Raw genomic sequence first — 27,851 nt, 5'->3', positions numbered from 1 at the left:
AGCAGAAACTAATAATCTTCCACGTGAGTGAACCTCACATTCATGTAACATCAATGACGCAAAACTGAGACAAACAGGCCAGCCACAAAGCATGCATATACATATCAGAAGTCTGCATTTACATGTAACTGAAATTCGTCCCATGATAAAAGTCACAATGATTTCTCTGGATGGAAAGGTTTGTTCTAAATGAGAAGAGGTTTAAGAGGGCTTTAGGAATGCTGATAACTTCATATAAAATGATTTGTCATCCTGACTACATAAACACGTTATACTTTTAACAAAACTGAAAATAAATCTTTAATCTCTAAAAAAAAGTGGAGCTTTCAAAATTTTTCTGCACTACTATTTATCAATTCTATTAAAGTTTACAGTATGAGACATGATTAGTGGCACAGAACCCAGTGCCTTCTACCGCATGGCACGAAAGCGCAGTTCTCTTAGAGAACACACATGGGAGTTACAGTACTTGTGTGCATCTGACAGGCAATGCGTTTCTGTCACCCGAATGCTAGAATATGTCATCTTACATTGTGTTAGCGAGGAAGCAGTGATCACTGTTTTACCATGTTAGCTTTGGTAGATTTCAGAAAAATTGATACCGGCATTTTTCCATTTGTTAGTGCTAACATAAGGGGAACTCGCCTGGGGACTTTGCTTCACCAGGTGCACCTCTTAGAGAAACAGGCTTGAAACCTGCACTGTCTTTTCTTCTAACAGTGCAAAAAAAAAAAAGTGCTTATTTTCTTGCAGATTTACAAAACTGTGTAAACCACTCTCTGGAACTGATCCCAAATATGAAATGCAAAGGTGGAGAGACGCTGAGACTTTTCAAGAAAATCTACCAGCAGAAATGACAGCAAGCACAAGAAAAATTGGTTACACATCAGGACTCCATTTCAAGCCTGGGACCTCATAGGGCCTCTCTTCCCGCACCTCATCCAGCGCACTGCTGATTAGAGCCAATCTCGATGCATATTGAACAGACAAGCTCTGAAAAGAAATTGATGGAAGCTCTCCGATTTAATGATCCTTGTTTTTAAAGCTAATTAGAGAAATTGCATTGTGGGTTCAAGCAGGAGACAACTGTGGGCAAAAGGAATTTATACTTCCTGAACTTTACGAACTACAGACAGAATGGAATGTACTTACAGGGAAGGACAACATTGTCACATACAAGCACAATTTTACATATTGTCTGAGGCTTCCCTTTTATTCATTTAGGTATTTGTTAAGCATCAAGTTTTAGATATCTGTTAAGCATCAAGTTATATCACACTGGGCAGTGTTGGGGGCAGTTAAGTGACAAATTTCTTACCCTAGTAACAATTCTAAATATAAATAAAAATTTGTGTTTAAATTAACTATAGAATTACTCCAAGTGGCTTAGCTCCCTCATCTACTGAGATGGATAACTTTCTTTCTCAGCTATAATTCTTAGCAGCAGAGTGGAGGGTGGTCTAGAACCTGTAATTTACTGATACTCCTAAAGTAGAATCTAACAGCCTTCGACTGATAGATTTTACAAATAAGAGTATTCAATTTAGAAAATAATTCTCTAACCTGAGATTTCAAGGAGTCGATCTGAGTGCTGGGGATGTAAAGTCTCTGCACCTGTGCCTATTAGGTCTGAGTGCTGAGCTTCTGTGGTCTGTTTGTCACAACACTCCCTGTGCAAAGCGTAAATCAGCCACTATAATCCTCAAGATGGAAGGCAAAGAACACTTAAAGCCTAGAGAAGGAAATGAATTAGAGTACGTAAGGCTCTTGACTTTTCCTTGCTGGTATTTAGTAAAGTATATATGGATAATCACTAATCTACCCAGCGCAATGCTGATTAGTGAGTTAAAGGACAGCCTCAAGTGCAAAACTGTAGACTCGGGTCCTAGACAATGTCAGTTAATCTAAGTGAACAGCCACTTCACAGCTTATGCTATTTTACAACACTTCACTTTTCACTCAAAACTATATCTACAAAGATTGTATTCACTCTTAAAACTATAAGTGAATATATGTATATATGGATTTACACATATATGTATTTGTAAAAATCCAGCCACCAGTCACAGATTTTGCCCAAGCAGCATAATCAATGTATTTCATCTGACTATATAAATGGATGTTCTGAAGGTCTGTGATATTAAAATCTTTCTAAAGGATTCTCAAGTGAGAAGTTTGGGATTCCTCTCCGCCCCACAATTTCATAACACACATATAAATAATTGAGTACTGTTTGTGAAGAAGAAACTGAGGTCTGAAGAGTCCCAATTGTGTTCTAAACTCTGTCCATTGGTGTTATGAAAGAAACTTTATATCTCCCTTTAAAGCCATTAAGTTCTGGGGCCTGTGAGAGGACTCGACAAGGAAAGAACAATACTTGCCACCAAGCCTGAGGGCCTGACTTCAATCCCTGGGACCCACATAAAGAACACTGACCACCACAAGTTATTCTCCGATCACACAAGCATGTGTGTGTATGTGCACTTAAGCACGCGTGCGCGCGCGCATACACACACACACACACACACACACACACACACACACACACTCACATTATTAATGTAACAAAGTAATTAAGTTCTACAATTAAGTGACAAAGGATTTTTAACCTACTCCCCTAGTTTCCACTGAGATGCTGATTCTAAAATTAGTAGTTCTTTCTTGGCAGTTTTAGAGTTCACCTAGGGCATTGGCTGTGCAGGGCAAGAACTCCTATCACAGGGTCCTATCCCCAGACCATCTCTCATCTGCTTCGATGGCATCTTTACTTTGATTGTTTTTAATGGGTGGGGGTGGGATTTGTATTGTGATAGATTGAAAGACAGAGGACCACAAACACTTCCAGCCCCTCCACCAAGAGTAACAGTCTATCCCCCACGTTTTAAAGCTTTGGACCTGGCAAGGAGGGGAAGCGGGGTAAATTTGTTTCTTGGTTGGTTGGTTGCCCTCTTGTTGCTGGAATTAAGAGTCTCACGCTGGATCCTCACTCTACAGACCAGGCTGGCTGCAAACTCAAGGCGCTGCTGCAACCTCCATGCTCAATGCAGATATTATAGACGCAAGCCATCATACCTGGTGCAGAAGTCCCAATGCAGTGGTAAGAGGCCCTTTAAAAACCTTAGCTTGAGGTCTTGTCTGTTTAATGACAGTGTCATATAAGGGGGGAAAACCTTAGTGGAGAGATCATGCAAAACCACTACTTGTGAGTTGCAGGCTGGACCAGCCAAGTTTTTACTGTGCATGTCTAAAAATGATTCACATTCAAATTATGATTATGTATTCTTGAGTACATAAAAGACACTTTCTCAAAAACAAAATATAGCTGTCACACCGAGGGTCAACCACAAGTAAGACAGCTGGCTGTAGTTACCAATAAAGAAACTTGTGCTTTCAAGTGAAAACTCAGGATTTTAGAGCCAGCTGACACCGTCCAACATCTAAGAGGTTTTCTTGATAAGATCTCGAATGTTATTAGCAAGTACTATTTTTATTATATAATTCAATACAAAATTTAATTTTGTCAATATCCAAATTTTCAAATAGCAAAAGTAGCATAAAATTATACTTGGGTAAAAAACAAAGATTAAAAAGGCAAGACAGACAACTAGGTTTTACTACAACAGAGTAAGAAGTACTCTGAGATTCAGGCTCCAGATTCTACCAAACTTTTACGAAAACATCACAACTCTTGGTATACTATCAAAAAATGGCAGGGGCTGGAGATATGGCTCAGCAGTAAGAGCATTTGCTGCTCTTGCAGAGGACCTGAGTTCAGTTCCTGACACCCACAAGGCAGCGCACAGCTGCCTATAATGCCAGTTCTAGGTGATGCAGGGCCCTCTTCTGCCCTCTGCAGGCACTGCAAGCATATGCACATCCCTGCACATAGACATGGGCGTACAAAGAAAAGCAATACAGCTTTAAAATAAAAGAAAAAAAAATGGCTACCATCTTTAAAAAGCTAGTTTCCTTTTTCAGTATACACAGCCATGAAAGGCCATTTTTCCCCATATACATTACCTAACACCATAAATCAATCAACCAAACAATGCAAAAGCAGGGATGTAACAGGAGAGAGTGGGCCTCCTTTGGTCCCGACCGCCTGGCTAGCTTACACCTGAAATAATCACAAAGAAATTGTATTCTTTTAAATTACATTTAAATTAATTGTTTAAATTTAAATTAAATTGGCCCATTAGCTCTAACTTCTTACTGGCTAATTCTTACATCTTAATTTAACCCATTTCTATTTTCTGTACATCACAAGGTCGTGGCTTACCGGGAAAGATTCAGCATTTCTGACATGGCAGCTCCATGACGGTTCTCTGTCTCTGCTTTCTTCCTCCCAGCATTCTGTTCTGTCTACTCTGCCTACCTAAGTACCGCCCTATCAAAAGGCCAAGGCAGGTTCTTTATTCAACCAATGAAAGTAACACATAGACTGAAGGACCTCCTACACCACAGGGAAGAAAATGAAGTTATCTTCTATTAAGCATAAGAGTAGATAAATGTGCAAAAAATATAAAGCCATGTTGCTTCTTCTAATTTTTAAATATAAAATGGTTTTCCATAATTATTTTATATGAATTAAGAAATATTTAAAGCATTTCACAACTTTAATTTCTATTATGATCAATACTTGGGGGTAAAACCCATAAAACCTTTTTGTAGCTCTCTATCAATAGTGTTAAAGTTTTATTTTATTTATGTGTGCCTGTATGTGTATGTGTACGAGAGGGTGTGTACCTATGTGTACAGGGGCCTGCACCAGTGTAGCACAGGCCAGAAAGGACATCTGATACCCAACATCTGGCCCTGTAGGCATTCAAGGATGAAAGATTTGTTATATAGGTGCTGGGTCCAAACTGTGGTTCTCAGGACTTGCAAAGCAGTCTTAATACTGAGCCATTTCCCTAACCCAAGCTGTTCATAAACTTTAAGAACATATCATCATGAAGTCAAAATGTTTGAAAACTGCTGCCCTAGAATATCAAGTTTCAGTAAGAAAGCTTAGTCAATAACAAAAGGAAGACTATTGTTTACTAGTGCTATTAAAGAACTGGGCTTATGCTCAGGCCTTTCAGATTCATTTCATTTAGGTCCCATTATTTGAGCAAAGAGAAAAAAGGTCTCAGTGAAGAAGTATGGTGGTGGTGGAGGAGGTGATGGTGACGCTGGCAGGGTGTGTGTGTGTGTTTTTAGTAAAGATCATTTACTAAAAACTATCAGAAACAATGATCCGAAAATAGTCCTAAAAAGTCCTAAAAAGCATAGAGAAATCCTTAAATTATGCTCCATAATTTAAAGTCAATAAAACATAAAGAACAGGGAGGTCTACAGTTGAGAACTGGGTCTAGATACCAGCTCGGTCACGTAATCCCACGGTGCCCCACAACCTTCTCAGAACATGAAGAGCATCCTCTCGTCTACTTTCTAACATGGACAGGGTGATGACACAACTGTACTAATGTAAGTCCTGGCACAGAATAAGACTCCAACCATTCACTGCGACAACAACGGCCACGAAACGATGACAGACGGTTCTTCAAAGGAGTGTCTACTCCAAGAAAGCACAGCACAGCACCTCCAAAGGAACACTGGTCACATGTCTTTTTATGTTAAAAAATTCCCTCCTGAAAAAAAGATGACATTCTGCATTTTTAATGCAGAAGTACTTTGAATGTTTAACAGTATTTAAATGTGAACTAGTTAAGCAATAATCTTTGAGCTGTGGGTCTGTGTGCACCATGCGTGTAGCTGCATGTACAGACAAGGAGGCATCAATTTCCCTGGACCTGGAGTCACAGGTGGGTTCTGAGCTACCTGGTGTGGGTGCTGAGAATGAAATTCGGATCCTCTGAAACAGCAGCAGTCCTCTTTCTTTAATGTTTTTTAATCCTCTGAAGTTTTATCTTTGTCACAAAAAATATCATACAATTATCACCATTTGCTGCTTCAGATGCGCAAGGAATTTTCAACAGCGAAACATGCCGGATTTGAACCCAGTTCTGCGTCATTCAAACACTGCCTTCTTCGTCAGTGAAAACAAGAACTTAGCCCATTCAATATTTCTGTATTTACTATTTAGTTAAGGAACAAGCACTTAAAGCTGTTACTGTACTAAAACAAAGTATTTGGAAATTTCTCCAGTAAACAAACTTTATGAGAAGTGAAAAAAAATATTCATTATCTTCAATTTTATATAATGTACATCAGAATTTCAAGAAACACCACAGACATTTTCTTTCTTTTTACTTTAGTTGATTATTCATTGTAGATTTCACATCATGCATTTCGATCCACTTATCTCCCTTGTATCCTTGCAAACACAGATATTTTCATCTTAGTCAACTACAATGCTCTATCCTAAAATTATTCCAGAAACAAGAAAAATATTATTCCATTTTCATAAGCAACAGACACTGGGTAGAACTGTAATTTTTTTCATAATTCTGTTAATGGGGTCACAGTACATTTTTTTTCTTTCTTTCTATCCTCCAACACCCACAAGAGCAAGTCCTAACTTAAGTCCCAAGAAGTGGTAGTTATTTTAACTAGCAGAGAGCCTACAGACGGAGAATAGCCATTTAATCACAAATCAAAATCAAGGAATGGGGCAAATTTGTTAGGTAATAAAATAAAGTTGGGGAAACACAAACATTTCCACTCTTTAAGAGAAACATCACAAAATAGCTCCTTTCAGATTACAAAAGTCAGATTACGCAGTAAAACGCTCAAGTACTAGGCTAGTGAGATACTTCAGTGGGTAAAGTTGCTTGCCTACAAACCTGGCAACCTGAATTTGATCCCCAGAACCCTCATGAATGTAACAATCTTAAAATAACATCCCAAAACAACAGTTGACTAAAGAGACATCACAGCTGAAGGCAATGCGTGATCCTCAAACCAGAAGCAGGAGAGAACGTACTCCACAAAGATGTCCTCTGACCTCCACATACACCCATTCCACACAATAACAATATATGTGTGTCTGTGTGTGTGTACATGTATACACACAGATATACATTCACGTGTATGTCAGGGCTGGCAAGACAACGAGGGCATTTTTGTCTCTCACGTCTAATTACCTGAGTCAAATCCTCGAAAGTCATATAAAGACGGAAGGACAGAACTGACTTCACACAGCTGTCTTCCAAATTCTTCTCACATGCCCTGGCATGTACACACCTATCCCCACCCCATACTAAAATATTTTAGATGTCCACGTACCAAAATTTCTCATTTCTATTTAAAAAAAAAAAAATGTGCGTGTGTGTCTGCCTGTCTGCCTATGTGTCTGTCTGTCTGCTCTGTGTGTGTGTCTGTGTGTATGATATGTGTGCATGGGGTGGTCAGAGGACCTTGGCTGGCCATCTTTGTCTTTCACCTTCTTTGAGTCAGTCTTGTATTTTTGCCACCGTGGATGGCAGGGTAGCTGGTTCCTGAGCTGCGGAGGCTTCTCCTGTCTCCACCTTCCACCTCCTCAGAAATGCTGAGATTAAAGACACGTTTTACTGTATCCAGGTTATATGAAGGTTCTGGGGATTCAAACTCCTGTTCTCACAGTTGAGAAACAAGTGCTCTGTCCTCTGAGTCATGTCCTCATACTTTGTCTTTCTATCAATCTAAAGCATAAGAAGACATTGTGACTTAAAGACATCCTGTCTCCACATCTGGATAGGAACTTGATTCTTCAGTTTACAGACATCTATGAACAGCGACTCTGCCCGTGTCAGACAATCAGAACGGACTCTATAAAGGGCACAAGCAGCATCTCTACAGTGTCACTTCAGGTACCTTCGTCACAAAGGCCACTACTAAATTAGGCTGTGATGCTGCATTCTCATCATCAGGAATGTGAAGAATAACAATCCTTTGCATCACATTTCATATATTTTAAAATTATATTCAAAGTGGTTATTTGTCAAAATGTTACTAAAAATCTTACCTTAATTTTTTATGACTAGAAAATGGTAGCTATTTCTGCTGGAGCATTTAGGGTCTTAGGTACAGTGTCTGCTAAGAAGGGAACTTTGATTGTCTTCCCTTCTTACATGTATCCATCCCCCTTACGCCCTTTTCTTCTACTGCTCTAGTTCAGACGTCAAGTACTAAGCTGAACAGAAGGGAGGAGAGGAGATACCACTGTCCTATTCCTGATTTTGAGTTTTTCTCCTTTTGAGATGATGTGACTGCGTGCTTGCTATAGATCAACTTTACTACGCTGAAATGTGTGTCCTGTGACCATGTTCTCTTCAGAGTTTTACCATGACCGAACTCTGGAGAATAAAGGTGAGCATGTGGCTCTGCTGAACAGGGTTTCTCAACGGGGCACTGCAGACTCAGGAACTCAGCAACTCCACTGCAGACTAAGGAACTCAGCAACTCCAAGATGGGGGAGGAGCCTGTTCTCGGCCCTGAAGGGAGTACAGCGACTTCCCCAACCTCTCCCTATCACACACTCACAGCAGTTCTGACACCCCCAGGAGGACAACAAATCTGATTGCAGACCACACTCTCATTTGAAAAGCACTCTGTTCATGTGTAATTATTCTCCCTTTCAACTGAAACTGTTACCCCCTTCTGCAGAAAAGTACTCCTTTTCCACGATCCACTTTAAATATTGTGCCCGTTAGTGGGGATTATTCCTTCTTTCCGTCATAGCATCTGTCTCCTTGTTTTCCTGTGTCCTATTTTCTCCTGAGATAGTAAGAACTTGGTTTTCATTGATTTCAGATGTTCAACAAAGTCGTTATAAATGCCTATAAATATTTTATAAAGCTGCCACTGTGCTAACTCTCATTACCATGGAAATTTTTAGTTCAATGAATGTCTCACAATGAGAAGTTTATAACCCCCAGTTCTTATGTCATTTGGTTGGGCTTTGCCCCCACCCTCAGAGACTAAAATTAAATGATATGGATTTTATAAACCAAGGTCCTTGGGTATCCACCGATCCACTTCTGTGGTATTTTCAGTGTGTGTGTATTTGTGTTCACTGTTGTTCATTGTTCCACGTGTTTGTCATCAGGAGTGCTTCTGAATGTAAACAGGTAGAACATACAAACACAGAAATACATAAAAAATGTTACAGCACGCAGATGGCACTTCAAAAATAAAAGTGATTTTTTAAACAATCTAGCTGCTCTATCTGCCAACTCTTATGCCACGTAAAACCTAGCATCTCTTCAGTTATTTCAAAAGATGTTTTAAATTTAAAAGCAAGTTTATCTTAGGCTCTATACATGCACATTACACATCTAAATAAAATGTGTACCGGCCAACATGTTTTTGAAAGGGGCAGGTAGAAGAACTAGGAACCTGGATATATTAACCAAACCACTACTGCAGCAAAGTGCCACGTGCCACAAGATCCCTAACAAGTGGCCCCCTGATACTCCTGGCCCAAGGCTCATTTCCCAGAGCAGCCCCCTTGGCAACCTGAGCTAGCCACACCATTTCTCCCATTGTAGAATCACTCTCTGCTGCTAAGATTTAAAAATAACACCAGTTTCTAAGTCCTGATCCCAAATTCCTATATAAAATTAATAATATTAATTCGCACTGGTCCTACAAATAACACAGGGGAGTGATTTGGTGCCCAGGGTCATTCATAAAGTAAGGTAATTAATTAATCAGAAAAGCAGCATCCACATCTATACTGGACTGGAGCAACTTCCCCGAATAAATATGCAAATCCGATATCCTCAAGGCTGACAAGTTTCTATTATTAAACTGCTAACATGTTTATTTCTCCCACAATAGCTGGATTTTTTTCATGCATACGCATTAAAGCCTGTAGTTAATAGCTGTGATGACTAGGTGACAGTAAGGACACCGCTGGAGAACCTGCGTTTGACAGATCCCTGACACACAGTCGCAGCTCCTTTTCACTGACACAGGAACCATGCGATAGGAAATGAGCCGGAGCGATTAGAGATTATTCAGGTTTAATAGCATACATCCTTTTCGCTGGCGTTAGAACAATACACAATGTGGCGGAGTTAAACAGAGGCATCAATTATACTCTCAGACCTGCTAATATTTTTGACAATATTTAAATAGCACATCCCTTCAGGGCACGGCTTTCTTGCCCTCTCAGTTACACACCTGTCAAGTGCTTAATTTGCCAAAGGGAAACAGTTTGATTTCTAAGGGCAATCTTAGTACTGTAGAAGCAAATTGGAAAAATTAAACATCATTGAATAGAAGTAATGAGAAGGATTGGAGGGGGAAAAATTGCAGGTTTAATTCAACACGGCATGTCAGCATCTGTCATTAATGCAACAATATGATCATGTTCTTCAGTATGCCCTATACACCTCGAGCTTTTCAATTATTCACTTCTTCTTTTAGACACAGAATGATACTGGGTATGGGGGGGCTGATAACAGTAAAAAAGACAGAGGCAATAATTTATATCTACTGTGCATACAAAATTGTACATTGAAAACATAATATAGGTATAGGGTAACAAATTAAAACTAGCAATGGGTAATTTGTATGGTCAAGGCACAAAAAAATATTCTTTACATTATTAAATTATAAACATTCACAAGTTAGCATTTTTAAATCTAAGATAATAGCTACAAATTTATAATTAAAATTTAAAATAGAAAATAATTTTAATAGACTCATATAAAAAGTAAAAAAACCTGGTAAGGAAAAGGAACTGGTAAAGAATGGCATCCACCTATACAAGACTGCAGAAACTTTATAGAATCCAAAATCTCAAAGTCCTGGGAAAAGTCACCAACCACTGAGAGATGAGTAAGTGTCAAGTCTATCCTTGAGAAAAACAAGAAACAAGAAATCTAAAACAGGCTGCTGATCCCAAAGGCCGTAAAGAAACCAACATCTACTTGCAGCTCTCCCTTATAAATGTTTCACTTTCTGGACCACGGTGACGAACAGGACTCTCTTCTATATGACAATGGCCAGGGAGACAAAAGTTCAAATGTACCTAAGACATGGCAGCAGAATCCAAGGGCCTCACAACTTAATCCTGAAAGTGCATTCTAAGAATGTAATGTAGTGTCCAGTGGCTGTTCAGGATACAATATTCTACAACAGTTCCCGCCTTTCACAATGCTACCTTACTGAGATGCTGTCTGAGAGTCCCTAGTTAATAGACTTTCTGGTTCCAGGAGTTTCCCACCTAAGCAGTCGGTTTTTATCAAGGGAGGCATTGTTGGACACATATCTTGCCCCTATTCCTTACCCTGCCTCTTGTTTGGGAACTCACCAGTCTGACTGCAGACTTGTACCCCCGAAACATCCCCCATCCTCACTCATGTGCATCCTGAGTTCCTCCCTTCCAGGTCCCCATCTTGCTATTGATTTCTGATGCTGGCACTTGAACTCTTCTCAGAGTTTTGGCCACACTGCCATCTGTCAATCTGTCTATAGAGTTAAATAATCTTACATCCTCACAGAACCATCTCTGGCTCAGGATTCTCTATAGTCTCAGAGACTTTTCTGTATAAGTAATACAAATCACAGCAGCTATACTTGGTCATAGAATGTGAAACTCACTGCAATACTCAATAGATTTCCCAGCAGGCTTCATGTGAACATGTAGGCCCACACAGCCTTAGAACTACATCCGATTTCTACTTTGAAACAACAGAACCAGTGCAACACATAGGCCATTGGTGTCCTTTGATCAGACACAGTGGACACAAACCCTCTTCCCTGTAGAAGGCTGGCTAGTAGGCAAAGATCCAGCTACTGTACGTGATGACTAGTGTATTTCAAAACTCAGTATAGGGCTAAATTTTCCCCTCATTACAACTATGTGTAATTTCCCCCAAAGCCTGGCGATCCATCAATACTGAAAACAGGAGAAACACATAGATACAACAAAAACTCCTTTTTAAATTTACACCATGACATTTTAAATAATGGAGTTGAAACTTACAAGAGGAAATAGTTTGTGGGGTGTATGTTTGACTACATACTACCATGTGCAGGTATATGTGCATGTAGGATCCCTTGATTCCACCTCCTCAGCATGGCCACACCCAGCTTCTCTGTGGCTACTGTTGTTCTCATTTGTTTGTTAATAGAGGGTTCTGGGGATGGGAGCATTCTGTTGATTGAGTTACTCCTCAGCCTAATAAAAAAATACTTCTGAAGAGTCCTTTTATTTCTGGGGAGTTACAGAAGCATACCAGAATCTGGATGAGGTTGGAGAACACTAAGCATGCTCTTCTACTATCCAGCTGTTGGCATCTGGAACATCCAATCCCATTAGAATTGTTCATTCACCGAATTATGAAACCAGTTTTTAAGTTTCATTTTTTATCCTTTAAGGCAGAATATTTGCGAGCAAGTCATCCATAACCATTACATTAATTCTAAAAACATGTGAACACAATTAAATTGACTTCAAACCTTGAGAGGATTAAAAACTGTTTTAAAAATACGTTTAAAACCTGTGAAATGGTGATTAAATTAAGTAAGTTCAAAGTAAGTGACTTCGATTTTCATTCTGTCATGTGATACACTTTCAGTTTTAATATAAATGTTCAAACTTTTTAATGTTCATAATTTTTACAAGGAATAAAATGTGGTGTTACATTTAGAAATCCTAATGTTTATCACCATCTGAGGCTGTCATGGAAGCAAGTGCTACTTGCACACTCTTAAGAAGTGAGAATTGCAGCTCCTTAAACTGATGACAATGTAATTATCCTTCTACTGTCAAAACAGAGGTGACTTCCTTTCCTCACACACATGATTAAACATACAAATTCAGGCTTCTCTGAAACCCTGTAGCTGTACTGGATGTCTGAATCTGAATGAGCAAGATCACATGAACAACAGGGCTTAGCGACGCTGAAAACCAAGTCTGCAGCCACCCAGCCCCAGCATTTTCATCAGCCTTCCTCCTGTAGGAGCTCTTGTCTAAGCATCCACACGAGCTTTCAACATCATGTCACATCATCCGCAACAACGGGGACAAAAATAACTAGCAGGGAAAAGCCACACAGAGTCTAAATGTCTGTTAGTGGTTAAACGACTCCATTATTTATTAACACACACAAAAGCCAGTCTTTGGGAAAGCATGAGCCCTTTTCACAAGCTCTAAGACACCCTGGGTGATGATACCCTACCTGGTCTTTCAGCTGCTGTAGAGAAGTCTGCAGGTTGAGAATCTGACTGAAGAGAGGGCTCTGCAGGACGGACTTCAGGAGGCTCAGTTTGTCTTCATTTGCAACATCCCCACGTTCCTTCAGCTTGTTCTGCAGGCGCTCTGCTGCCTGCAGGGCCCGGGTTTTGTCTATTCCAAAGAGAAGCATCAGTCAATAATAGCATTCAAAAGACTTGTCAAATCTATGAAGACACTGTGCCTCTAGAGATCCTAAGGCAATTCTCCCTGAGTGCATAGCCTTGTTGTATTTTAACTGAGGGCAAAACTATGCAAAAATACATACTTTTAATTCAGTACAGGGATACTCTTTTAATGTTTAAATATTTTTCTCAAAATTAACTAGCATATTTACATATGCTTCAGAACAACCCAGTTGTTTCATTGATTTAGTTTCTAAAGGGAGTCTACAACCTCTCACCGTAAGCCTTTAAGTCTCTTGTAATGGGATTCATATAAGCGCAGGAACAGGGCATAGGACACAGTTAGCAAAAGTGTGAAGTCACAGAAATTGACACAGACGATGTGTAACTGAACTCAGCGCCAGATGTGTGAGCTCTTACAAAAATCGCATGAAGCCTTGTACGGCCTTAAAAATATACTCTTGTTCTTTTTATAAAGGATATATGAAGTCATATTTACACATAAGAAAAATGAATAATTAACCCATTACTAAGTGGATGTGGATGCCACTGATAATCACCTCCAAAATATAATAATCTCACATATCAAAAATGAAGTAGTCTTTACTTGATAACATAGAGAACTATTAATAATAAATATTTCAAAAGTACTGCTTCAACCTTTAAAATGCTCTAGCCTAAAATTAAATAGCATATTTGCTCCCAACCAATATAATTCAAATTACTACTAAGCATATTACAAATTAGATATGCAATAGAAGTGAGCATTTTCAATATTCCCTAAGAGGCCTAGAAATTTATATACTGGTGGAAACAGTGCATTTCAACATATTCCTGAATTGTACAAACAGAGGTTCTTACAATTTTTAAGTCGAATTTGTTTTTTTTTCCCAATGGAGACTATTAAATATGTCATGACCAAGTCATGACGACAGACGGCACGTGCATCTATTGCCAACCACAGAAATCAGAAAAGAGGGATCACCAGAGACAGTGCTGATAGCACCACTCCTGGCATTCCACAGATACTTGGTGATTAAGTACAGAATCCAATCAATAATGAGCACATACATACAAACAAGCTGAAAGAAACAATACTGTTCCTGCAGAAATTCTAAACAAGGAATGATAAAGACACTCATGAAAATTGTGTTTGTTCTTTGTACCATTTTCCATAGTAACTCAGAACACAAATCTATTGCTAATATTTATATCAATTCTTAAAAGGCGTGCTACTTAGTAACTAGTAACTGCTGACAGAATAAAATCCAGAAAACAGTGGTTTCCATGGAAGCCACACTTTCCCTTTCCTTCTCCTGAATTATAAGGAACTTGCCTATGTGTGCCAACACTTTTTATGGCCTATGATTTCAATGTGGAATGCGACAGGGAAAATGTATCCACGCAGAATTTTATGGTCAAAGCAAGAACAGAATCCAAAGTCAAATGTCACAGCTCTTTTTCTCTTTATTGTCCTAATTCCACAAAGCTGGCAACTGCTGAGTTATCATCACTGTCCGAGTGACAGGGTGAGCTGTGTATACCCTGCAGTACTCAGTCTGCCAAGAGCTACCTGGAGAAAGCCCAAGGCTGACATGGCAGATTCTGCAGTGTGTGCCACACCTGACACAGCTTTCTATGGTCAATTGTTTCTAATACTATACTGCAGTAGGGGAAAGAGTAACACAGAAGCAGAGGAAAACCAGATCGCTCAGCTTAAATTTCTCATGCCAAAATTCCTACTTGAAATGGAATTTGAAAGATGATTACAGTCCTATTGGGCAGAACCGTGCACTAAGCAGCACCTCACCTGTACTAACAAGTGAGGGCTTCGCTCCTCACTTACTGTTGGGCTTTCCAGGGATCCCCAAAAGCCACGACTGTGTTCATATAACAAAACAGAGCTTCCATTAAGCTTATTCAAACTTGCAATTTATAGACTATCTCACATGTTTATATTTTATTATAAATTGTTTTTTATAGACATGTGAATAAATTTTCACAAACACAGAAACCTGGTTCAGTGCTACTGGATAAAAAAATCAAAACTCAGTTACTTCAGCTATGTAGAGCGTGGCACACTGAGAGAGCAGTGGAAACACATTCCCTTCTGACAAACGCAAGGAGGAAGGAGGAGTCGGAGGAGGAAGTCTTACCTATGGTTTCCAGCATCTTTTACAGAGTTCAGTGTTCTCTATAATGACTCAAAACACCAGCTAAAATGAAGCTCTGTGGAGAAAGAAAATAAAATGGAGTCATTTTGTTTTAATAAAAAAACTAAAGAATAAAAAGTGATTATTGTTATTATAATTCTTTTATTAAAATTATATTAAGTTCAACAGTTTTCTTCATATGCAGCAAAGAAATCATTTTAAAAGTTTTGTAATAGTTGCAATAATAAGAAAGCATGAGTTTTACATATATATATACTTATGGACGGATGGATGGATAGATAGTTAGATAGATAGATAGATAGATAGATAGATAGATAGATAGATAGATAGATAGATGCCAAAGTGTTCAAAGCATTTCCTTAAGCTCCTCTCAAGATGGATCACCAGTGTCTTGAATTACAGCAATACCTTCATGCCACAGAACAAGAGGGCTCACTTGTGTGCGCACAAGAGATTCTGAGAGCAAAACTGTGAAAAGCTGTTATCTCAGCCCAGATGCCCGCAGCCCTAACTCGGAAGACAATACACACATGGCCAAAAATGTACTACGACAGTACCACAGTACATTATGCCAGAAATTATAAACTGAATAATTTTATTAAAAAAGCATAGTGTCACATTTTAAAGGTTTTTCCAAATGTCTCCATGACTAGAATGTTCTCCCCCCACATAAAAAAAAAAGGCAGCATAACCCTCAAACATCCCCAAATCCTAATTGTTTCAACCCACCCAAGTCTATTGCTAACACTTCCTTCTCTATGATCCTGAAATAGTGGACACACATCTGCAAAGCCACTGTCATTAACCATCCCCACCCTTATACCCTGGTTATTCTTCATGGCCTCCAGAGCTGGACCTCCTTGCTGCCTCAGAACAGATTCTCCAGGAGAGAGCTAGTCACTGTTCCTGAGCCAAAAGGAATTCATGTGATTCTTTCTTATTTATAAAAATAGAATGAGTTGTGATTGACCAAAAACTAATAAGCATCACTAACCAAACAATACCACATGGTTCAATGGCATAGGTACAAAACTGCCATAACAAACCATGTAACTTTATATGCTAGTTTAAAAATGTAAAATATCACAGCATACACTTAAACAAAGAAAAAAGGTTTTCTCGATTTTTGGTCTTGAAAAAAAACTGGCCAGTACTCTGAGAATCATAGGCTCTCCTCAACCACCTCCATACAGGAAGCTACACACTTGGACTACTAATGCATAATGTGGGCATTGACTGCACAGAACACCGACCAATACCTGCAATTTCCCTGGGCAGTAACAGGCACAGTGTTTACTTTCTGTATTCTGATTTGGAAGACACTTTGAGAGTATAAGATCCATTTCCATTAGCAAGATATCATAAAGACTGGTGCTTCTTTGGAATGGTTCCCTAGTACCAAGAGAAGGCCCTAGCTCAGACCCAGAATTGAAATCAAAATAACTATGTGGCCTTAAACAGTGGACCTTGCATCTCAACCTCAACTGTGCAGAGGACAAAGTCATTTATTGTGCATGCTAGGACAAATAAAAAGGATAACATGGCAAGTTTTGGTTTACAAAAGCTACAGGGAGAACTTATAAATAAACCACAAATATGTTAATTTTACAAGGAAATTTTAATTGCTCTTCATAAAATACCATATTATTAGACACCCTTTCTAAAAATTAACCCCTTAATTGATTGATCGGTTTCAGTGCTGTTAGAGATAAAATGCAGAGGTTTGTGCCTTCTAAGCAATTAGTTCTTCAAAAGTTACCTTCTTTCTGAAAAGGGAAGCTTCTCCTTCAGGAGACAGTAACTAACACGGAGTCCCACAAAAGCACAACCTGCGCAGTAAGTCAGAGGTTTTGGAGCACTCTGCCTTAAACTGGACGTCTTCATCAAAGCCCTCCCCTCTCAGGGCTCAGGGACCTATGCAGAAGAGGAGGCGGAAGGACTTAAGAGCCAGAGGGAATGGACGACTCCAAGGCAACAGATCCTGCAAGCACAAGAGGACAGAGACACATAGGACCTGACAGAGACAGTGGCAGCATGCAGGAGGCCTGCCCAGGTTCACGCTGGTCAGGGTCGCAGAACTGAAGGAGGGAGTGGACACGGTCCCATCCCTAACCAAGAAGCTATTTGCAGCTGATGGCTTCTGGCCAAGAAAAAAATCAGCTTTTTTCAATTGAGAGTCACTGGGCAGGTCAGCTACGCTTCAGGGCAGGCCACAAACCCAACAGCAGCTGTCAATACAAAATGAACCTCACGGGTTTATGGACTTTTTGATTCATTTTACTTTCTTTTAACTTTTTTTTTTTGTCTTATTGGTCTTTCGTTTGTTAGATTTTTGTTTCGTGGGTTTGGTATGTGACTGTGTGTGCTCACTCGCAGAGCTGAAGAAGGTAAAACATGATCGAAATATTCTGTACAGAAACTAATAAAAGAATATATAGTAAAATAAAATTACTTTCCCTTGTTAATTTACTCTAGCTATTCTGAATCTGAACATATTTAGAAATAAGTAACACAAAGTAAGTTTTTGAAAGAAAAAAAATGTTATTGGTATACTCAATAAAATCTTGGCCAATACACGTTCCCTATGAAAACTCAGAAAGATGGCGGTGTTAAGGACGTACTTGGAGGCTAGCGGGCTTATGAAGAATCTGCAGAGCAGATCCCAACTGAGAAAAGCACTGTTGTCCATATTCAGCCACAAGCCAATAATGGAGAAATATAATCTCATGTTCCCGCTCCAAGGGTTAAAAGGAAGATAGCTCAGTCAGTGGCAAATCACAAACAGTAGTGTAGAGATAAGAGCATTACTCTTGCAGATTTCAGAGATTTAAAACCAAACAAACAGAATGCAGTTCCACGGTTGGCCCATTCTGATGTCCCTAAAATAAAAGCATAGCTTCCAGAGGTTTCCATGGGATTTACATATCAACAACTGTGACAGAGACAAAAACACTTTTTACATTGTTCTTTTCTATGTCCTATACACTATCCCAAAAATCCATTACTAATTATATGCAAACATGTAAGAACAAAACTTTGGGGTATAAAAAAATCAAGTCTACTCACTTTTAATTATCCTTCCCTTTTTACATCTCACCATACTGTAACTGTGCAATTACACAGGCAAGTGAAAAGGCCCCACCATGCTGGACCCCATTCAAAGCACACGTTCCATTATTCTCTTAGGCCTTGCTGTCCACTCACTTACAGAGGAGGCAGACCCAGGGTAAGTCCCTTGCCTCAGGTGACGTCACCAGTAAACAAGGTTTGAACACACAGTCTGCCTCCAGAGTTCACAGTTCAACTACAACAAATCACTGGCTCTCAACAGGAGAAAAACTCACCGCACCTCACTATTTTTTTTCCTTTTCAATGGTAAAATTGCATGCAAGCCATTCCCTGACCTACTTTCCTCTCTATTGCTGGAATAAAACACTGACTATAACCAGCTTGGGGAGAGCAGGGTTTACTTGGTTTACATTTCCTTAACACAATCCAACATGGGAGGAATTCAGAGCAGAAACTCAAGCAGGGACCTGGAGACAGAAACTGAAGGAGAGGCCATGGAAGAATGCTGCTTACTCTCTTGCTCTTAAGTCTGCCTCAGTTTGCTTTCTTATGCAACCCAGGACTATCTGCATATGGGTAGCACAGCCCACAGCAGGATGGACCCTCACTCATTAACCAAGAAAAAAATCCCTCCACTTCCTAGATGACCCTAGTTTATGTCAAGTTGATTAAAAAGCAAAAAAAAAAAAATTAACCAGCACACCCATACAGGATTAAACCAAGGAAGAAAACTAAACTCAGTAAAAATAAAGTCTAAAATTAAATAGACTGGTATATATACTTTCAACACAGCCAGCTGTCAGCACAATCTGAACAAGTCAGAACCATGTAGCCTTAGAACCTAAGGTAAGGCCCGTCAAAGGTAAGGTAAGGCAACATTCATCACTTACATGACATTCACACATTTTTAACAAATCACTCTTAAAATGCAGCATTAAAAAAAAATCTCAAGAGAAAGTAAGCCTATTAATAATGTTCAAAACATGGCTGCTGCATTTCAGGGGCGAGGAATAAATTACCCAACACAGGGGAGCCACAGAAATCACCCAACACAGGGGAGCCACAGAAATCACCCAACACAGAGGAGCCACAGAAATCACCCAACACAGGGGAGCCAAAGAAATCACCCAACACAGGGGAGCCACAGAAATCACCAACACAGGGGAGCCACTGAAATCACCCAACACATGTGAGCCACAGAAATCACCCAACATAGGGGAGCCACAGAAATCACCCAACACATGTGAGCCACTGAAATCACCCAACACAGGGGAGCCACAGAAATCACCCAACACAGGGGAGCCACTGAAATCACCCAACACAGGGGAGCCACTGAAATCACCCAACACAGGGGAGCCACAGAAATCACCCAACACAGGGGAGCCACAGAAATCACCCAACACAGGGGAGCCATTGAAATCACCCAACACAGAGGAGCCAAAGAAATCACCCAAAACAGGGGAGCCACTGAAATCACCCAACACAGGGAGAGCCATAGAAATCACCCAACACGTGGTAAGCCACAGGCACAGTAGTGGCTTCCCATAAGCAACCACCCACGTGTTCTACTTAGAATCATATTACCATCTGCTTATTGATGTGATGCTATTCTGTATATGCGATGCTTTTATTGGCTAATGAATAAAGATGTTTTGGCCAATGGCTTGGCAGAGTAAAGTCAGGTGGGAAATCTGAACAGAGATACAAAAAGAGTAGGGGGAGTCAGGGAGAAGCCATGTAGCTGCCTAAGGAGAAGGAAGCCCGAACCTTAATGGTAGGCCACAGCCTCGTGAAACCAGTTAACAGAAATGGGTTAATTTAAGATGCAAGAGGCAGCTAAAAAATATGCTTGAGCTATCAGCCAAGCAGTGTTGTAATTAATATAGTTTTTATATGATTATTCAGGTCCAGGTGGCCTGGAAACAATCATACAGTCTCTGATTACAGGTTATAAATGAACCTGACGTCTGTTTTAGTGGCCATGCAGGAGGAAGAACAGGACACATCACTCTCCCCACTCAATGGGTTTGGTACTGCGGAGTATCCTGACTATCTTGCTGCCCACAGTACCTTTGGTGCCCGACATACAGTGTTCTCATCTTCCAGACAAGATGTGAGGACTTTGCAATGTCACAGAGCTCTTAAGTGGGGGAAGCTGTACCCGAAGTCTACTCTGCCTGACTTCTAAGCCCACACTCTATCATACTGTCCCTATTTGTTTAGACAGGTTCTCACCATGCAGCAAACTCATTACGTATTCCTTAAGCTCTTAATCCTCTTCCCTCAGCCTACTAAGGATAAGATGTGCTACAGAAAGCAGCTTCCACCTCCTACCTTCCATAAAGTCTGGAAAATAAAATTACACAGTAGAGGTAACTGATTTTTTTAAAAAAGAGAATATATAAGATGGTGTATTAAGTTGTTACTACCTATATAAAATAGGAGGATATAAAATTCATCATAGGTAGAGATTAATAGAGACATACTTATAAGAAGCATAAAAGTATATATTTATAAAAACTATTTCCATGGGTTTTACAAAAATGCTCACAGTGACAAACAACCAAGCCAAAGGGGGAAAAGAGGAAACTGTATTAATGTAGTTATATAAACAAGTTCATAGAAAGAAACCATTGCTTTAGCTGAGAATCCATGTACTTTAAAGAAGTTTGAATAAAAATAGTATTATTTCATTCCATTTTTTAAAAAATTCCTACCATTATTGACTTCCTTCTTTTCTTAAGCCTCCACCTATTTTTTTTTGTTTGTTTGTTTGTTTTTCGAAATTTTGAGACAGTGTTACTACTTGTCCTAGAACTAGCTCTGTAGATCGGGCTGGCCTTGAACGCACAGAGAGCCCACTACTTCTGCCTTCCAAAATTAAAGGTGTGGGCCACTAAGTCCAGCAACTTTTCCCTTTAAAGAGGGACAAAGATCCCACCTAGAAGAAACAAATACATGGACAATAAAAGTTTAAACATTCTATTAGTTATGTATATATATATATATATATTTATATAACAAATACATTCAAACTTGCAAGCATTCATTAACTTTAATTTTCAAAATTATTAAAAGTTACTTTTATTTACTTTTCTCCTTTATTTTTATTTTCTGTGTATGGGTGTTTAGTCTACATGTATGTCTACATTCATTTTTTTTTTAGAAGGTTGCCTTGATGACAGGAATTCTTAACCTTTCAAAAACACATGTATTTCCTTCATAAATTACAGATACTCCAAAATATAAAAGTATTGTTTTTATAAAGACTTATATCTGTTACTTGGGTTGTACATCTAAGTTATAATTTGTAATGTTTTGCGGTTAAAGTCCTTTATTTCCTGCTTGTACTCCACTATGATATCAACTCTAGAGTGGGAAGAAGCCTCGGAGACATACAGTTGACACACCATGGGCTCACCGGGTTGGTTGGTTCCATCGGTGGTTTCTGAGTTTCATTCAACTATGAAGCTGGCGGAACATGTTTAAAGTTCATTACATAAATGAATTCTGTTTATAGTCATTGTATTATTTATGTCCTTCGCCCTTCACCTCCATCAAGTTTTTGTTAAAGAATCCAAATACACATTAAAGCATGGTCCTGCTACCTTGTCTTTGGCATTCATCACACACAGTTTCTACCCACATCCCTGTCTGACAGGACCCTGCTCTCGCTCAACTCCCACCAGCACACTGACTCAGGGAGCCATGCTTCTAAGAGTGAAGATTTACTCTCTTCTGTTCTCTCACTCCCTAGTGAAATGCAAAGGAATTTGGGCTGTTGGGCAGTTTGCCCCGTTCACTACCGTATTTTTTCAGTGTGAACGGCCAAAATACCAGATGCCATACATATTTCTTGGCCAGAACCAGGCACAGGGATTCTTCCAAGGGTGACTCTGGCAGATAAATGTGTCAATACAAGATTCCAGATGCAGCCAGGAGCCCACAAAACACTCACTCCTACCACTGGGCTTTCTTGGGAGACCTCAAACACATAGGAGGATAAACTGTGTGGCACAGAATTCTCAGGTGTAATTCCTACACTGGAGATGAGCTCTCTAGAGAAGTTACTTTTCTGGCTCTTGCTGTTTGCCCTTTTGCCTGCCAGGAATGAGGCAATTCCCCAGAGAGCCTGGGCACACTGTGTACTTTACTAGGTACTTATAAAATGCACGGGGACTCGTGCATCCCCATGGCCACAAAAACACAGCTGGCAGCTGGTCTGCAATGGTTTGTAGCTGCAGAAGTGGCTGGCACTGAAGATGCCTGTCATCCCTCGGTTGCCTACTCAGTTGTGTTGTGCCCAGATTATGACCCCCAGAGAGAGACCACGAGAGAGGCCCAGACTGTAAAAAGCAAGGTTTAATCAGCATAATACAAACATGTTTGGAACTCATCTCCATCCCCGTTACAACAAGATAGAGAGGAGTTGTATCTCCTCTGTGGGGTAAGCTTTTAAAGGCATAACTACAAAGAGAATCTTTGAAGCTGCTTTGGCATGGGTACAAGGACTTTTGCTCCCTCCTATTCTGCTAAGTCAGCTTTTTCCTTGTCCTCAGAGCAAGGCCACTGTTCCTGAGTTAGGCCATCTTTATCAGTCTGTACCAGGTGGCTGGCTGGGCTGAGCTAAGTGGCCTTGTGTTCGGAATCTCCAGGATGGGAGAGGGGAAGGCCACTATCTTCCTGGGAAAACATTCTGCTAGGAAATTTCTTCTCACCCCTTTGAGAATAAGGGGTGAGGGTCCCACAAGTTGGTAAGATGGAAGTGCCAGTCTTAAGACAAAACAACTTTTTCAATGCTAAGTGAGAGATTCCTCGGTGAAGTCCTAAAAGGTAGTGAAGAGAAACACACTTTCCTTCACTGAAAACTACCATGGAACCCGAAAACTCGGAGCGGAGGGGGTAGGCAAGGCTCTCTCTGCTCAGCTACCTCAAGTTTATAAAATTCTTCCCAGGGCATTTTCTAGGGTTTCCCTTGTAGTTCTGAAGAGTAACTCAATTTCAAACATTGTCTATTATCTTTCCAAAATGTTTCTGCAGTTACTGGATCTTTTCTACAGAAACCATCAAGATTGTCGTCTATCATATCGCCTACGTAGTTACCCTGGGCTATACAACCCTGCCCGTAATTAGATATTTTTATCCTTTCTCATCAATCAGCGCTTCTAAATTCAGTTTGTGGCTTTCATGATTTCCCCTGCTGAATCTGGATAGGGGTAAAGAGCACGTTTACAAGTCACCCAAGGAAAGGCAGGTTCGTATTTCTGACCAGAAGTTGTCTGGTTAAAAAGAGCGCAGTAGAGCGAGAGCTAATGTGGCTGTTTTCCCTCCGCACTGTGACTGTGGGGACTAAAGGCTCATGAGCCCTGCTCAGAGAGAGGCCATGCAGGGACTGGGAATCAAGGGGCTGTCGGCCACTGTACCCTCACTTTCTAATCCCATTCTTCACAACAGTTTCCAACAAGCACTTCAAAACCCTTAAAAATCAGTTGGTATATGGTAACACTTTCTTCCATAATTATTATTTTACAATGGTAAAATCTCTTTACGTTTTTTCTCTATACCTGCTATCACCAGATTTTAAGGCACAGCACCCCAAGATTTTACCATAGCTCTCATCAGGAGCCTCTAGATGATGAAATATCACATATGAAAACTGTATGATAAAACATCAAAACTTATCTAAAATTAACTTGGCTACAAAAGAATTTGGAAATGGAGAAGGAATGAAGGAGGAAAGATTAAAGCCTTGGCCATATTCCACATCATTTTCCTGACTGAGAAAAGTAAAGTAACCTTGCTCCTCAGACAAGATAGTCAAATACCCCCTTAAACCTGTTTACCACTGACAGATCTAAAATGCAGGTCGAGTTGTAATCTACAAATAAAAGCAACAGTCCCGCTTCTGGGGCTTATAAAATGTGCTGTTGACTAAGAACTATTAATACAATCACATACTGCCAGGTATAGTGACGTACACCTTTAGTCCCAATTTCAAGAGACAGAGACAGGCGGACTCTGAGTTCAAAGCCATCTTGATCTACCTGGAGAGTTCCTGGACAGTCAGGGCTACAGAGAGAAACTCTGTCTTGAAAAAACAAACAAAACTGTGTCTAAGTATTACTGGTCATTAAATCTTCTGAAATAATGACTCTTCCTGAGAACAAAACACTATGCACAAAATAGAGCTGTTTGTGAAATACTGGTCATACATCCCCTTATCCCTGAGCTGAAAGCATGTGCTTTCCAAAGATGCTTTCAGAGGCTCAGGCAAACAACGTCTTCTCCATGCAGGCAGTCTATCAACAGAGCCAATGAGTTTTGACCTCTCTGAGCTGTTGGAACCATTTGGAAAAGTCAGCTATAGCTAACATTTGTAAAATGCCTATGAACAGGCATATGAAACTACTTTGATTACAAGTTTGTATTCTATTTAATGTCTCTACACTAATCTCTATATTTTTGTATTTCCAACAGTGTGGTGGTTCTAACAAGGAATGACTCCCGTAGATCCATGTGTTGAATACTTGGTCTATAGAAAGTGGGACTATCTAGAGGTGTGGCCTTGCTGGAGTGGGTGTGGCTTTGTTGAAGGAAGTGTGTCACTGTGGGGTGGACTTTGAGGTCCCAGAAGCTCAAGCTAGCTCTCCTCCTACTATCTGCAGACTAGAAGCATAGCTCCGCTCCCTCTCCAGCGGTGCTGCCATGGTTCCTGCCATGATGATAAGGGAGGAATTTTAAGCCAGTTCCATTTAAACGTTTTGCTTTATAAGAGTTGCTGTGGTTATGATGTCTCTTCACAGCAACAGAAACTAACCGAATAAGTCCTTAATTTCATCAAAGTTGCTCGCTTCTGAGTAAGAACTGCAGACTGCCCTGTTCTTACCTATGTAGACAAGTACAAGCTTTAGGACACGTTTCCCATTTCCTGAAAACTTTTTGCACTTGTATTAATGGTTGGTATGATATATGTATATGTGTCTTCCCACATTTATAAGAGCACATGTGTGCCCATGTATTTGGAGGCCCGAAGCTGAGATTGGCTCTAATCCTTGACAAAGATCTGCCTTTTTTTTTTTTAATTGATGCAAGGTCATGGACCCCTAGCTAGTCTAGCCAGTCAACTCTGCCTCTGCCTCTGAGTACTCAGACTACAGGAGAATCCAATCCTGTCCAGATTTTTTGCATGGATTCCAGGGATCCAAACTCGGGTCCTCATTCTTGTATGGAAGGACTTTAGCCATTGACTCATCTCCCCCCTCCATCATGAACACTTTCTATACTAATGAAGATAGGAAAAAAAAATCCTGCCCTCTGACTTAACCTGACAAATTGCCAATTCCAGTAATTCAGTTTAGTCAAAGTATTGGCACCTGAAGTGTTACTAAGCAGAAGTCAATGGGAGAAGACTGATGTACCGCTAAGACACAGAGAAGCAAATATAGGTGAAAGGAAGCACATATAACAAAGTGAAGAAGCTGGAAGACACAGGAAGATGGAGCTGCAGGGACAGGACTCGGGAAGCCCTACAAGTGTCCTCATCCTTCCCAGGCCTAGAGTCAGCACAGCTAGGTGTAGTTCAGTGAGGTGGCGTATGGTCAGGAAGGAACCAAACCATTTCCTCCACCAAAGTCAGATCTTGTCTCAAAGAAGAAAATGTAATTCTATTTTACTCTTCTCACCACAGAGCAAAGAGTGTAGTCTGAAAAAAATAAGTGAATGCCCGGAAACACTATGGAGGAAGCAGACATTATTATTACAATAATAATGTGATAATTAATAACCATAATTAATAATTAATAACCATATAAAATTAAGTGATGTTATTGGTTGCTTTAGGAAAATCCACCACAAAAGAAAATTATATATATTAATCGAGCTATGTGGACACTGACACATATGAACAAGGCCAGAATTAGCGACTGCATTCTTTCCTCAAGTATTAACAAAACACTGAGACTTCCAAATGTGAGGCACAAGGAGGATTAGCAACTGTTCAAACAAGCTCAGAGCCCAGGCTTCTCCACTCTCCTTCAAATGCCTACTCTAGCCCATCTCCCCCTCCCTTCTTCCGCTCTTCCATCTCTGAGAATTGACCCAGAGATTCTCACTTTCTTTTCCTATTGTTACGACAAAAGACTGTGCAAGATAACTTGAGAGAGAAGAGCGTCTTTCATTTCCAGGGTCCACTCCATCGTGGCAGAGACGCCAAAGAAATCGGAGCTTGAAGAGGATGGCTACATTATGCCCAAACTCAGAAAGCAAAGCGTGATGGATGTTTGTGCTCGGCTCACTTTTTCTTTCTTATACAGTGGGTGTGGTGATAGCTTGTTTATGATCTAACAAATAAAGCTGACCTGAGGATCAGAGCGCAGAGCTAGCCATACTAGTTAGTCCCAGACAGTGGTTGGCACACACCTTTAATGCTAGCAATAGGGAGACAGAAGGATATGGATCTCTGTTAGTTCAAGGCCACCCTGGGCTACACAAAATTGATTCAGTCTAAAACAGAAACAGAGCTCACACAAAGGTGATCCCAGCACTTGGGATCCCACACCTTTAATTCAAGCACTAGGGAATTGGAGACAGAAGTAATATGACTGGAAGAGAGAGAAATATTAGGTGGGAGAGGACAGGAGCTCGGCGCACTCTGAGCAAGTAGTTTGAGATGCAGTCTGAGGATACAGTTTGAGCAAGCAGTGTGAGGACTCATAGACAGGATCTCCCCTTTAGTCTGAGGATTCAGTAGAGGTAAGAGGTCTCTCCAGTGGCTGGTTACACTGTTTCTCTGATCTTTAAGCTTTCACCCTCCAATATCTGACTCCAGGTTTTTATTAATACCAACTAGAATTCGTGCTACAGTGTGGGATCCAAACCCAAGGAATGGTGACACCGACTTTTAGGAAGAGTCTTCCCAATGCAATTAACCCAGTCAAGAAACTCACTCACAGGTGTGCTGAGAAGCTTGCCTCTTGAGTGTTTCTACGTCTTGTCAAGTTGACAGTCAACAGTAATGATTACACAGAGCCTGATACTAGAAAGCACTCCAGCCACACTCCTCACGTTCAAACAAGTAAGATGCGGGTGGTGTTCAGCACGACCAAGCACGAGTCTCTGTCTCTAACAGTTTCACTGTCTGAACTAATTCTCCTACATCACAGTACATTTTTAAATACTCGTGTTTAGACCTCTGTCTTTTCCATCTGTACAATTTTTATTTCATTTATCTTCACACACAATTTACTGGCCAGTGTTTACACATTTTCAAAATGAATTTCAATCTTTTTAGATTTAAGAAAAATACCCAAATTG

At 40.1% G+C, this 27,851-nt stretch overlaps 1 protein-coding gene across 13 annotated transcripts in view; it reads right to left on the bottom strand.

The window, feature by feature from the left end:
* Mpdz (multiple PDZ domain crumbs cell polarity complex component) overlaps positions 1-27,851 on the bottom strand; it is a 153,903-nt gene that overhangs the window by 115,369 nt on the left and 10,683 nt on the right. For all 13 annotated transcript variants that reach the window (XM_085686169.2, XM_085686172.2, XM_085686179.2 and 10 more), the window contains exons 2-3: positions 15,453-15,525; positions 13,119-13,285 (exon numbers count right to left, since the gene is read on the bottom strand). In XM_085686169.2, the coding sequence (XP_085542295.2) occupies positions 13,119-13,285; positions 15,453-15,468 (183 nt within the window). In that variant the 5' untranslated portion in view covers positions 15,469-15,525. The remainder of the gene's footprint in view (positions 1-13,118; positions 13,286-15,452; positions 15,526-27,851) is intronic.

This window comes from Myodes glareolus, chromosome 3 (assembly GCF_982192425.1).
Source record: "Myodes glareolus chromosome 3, mMyoGla1.1, whole genome shotgun sequence".
NCBI lineage: Eukaryota > Metazoa > Chordata > Mammalia > Rodentia > Cricetidae > Myodes > Myodes glareolus.
The sequence above is the reverse complement of the archived record's forward strand: the minus strand, read 5'-3'. Positions and strand labels throughout refer to the sequence as shown.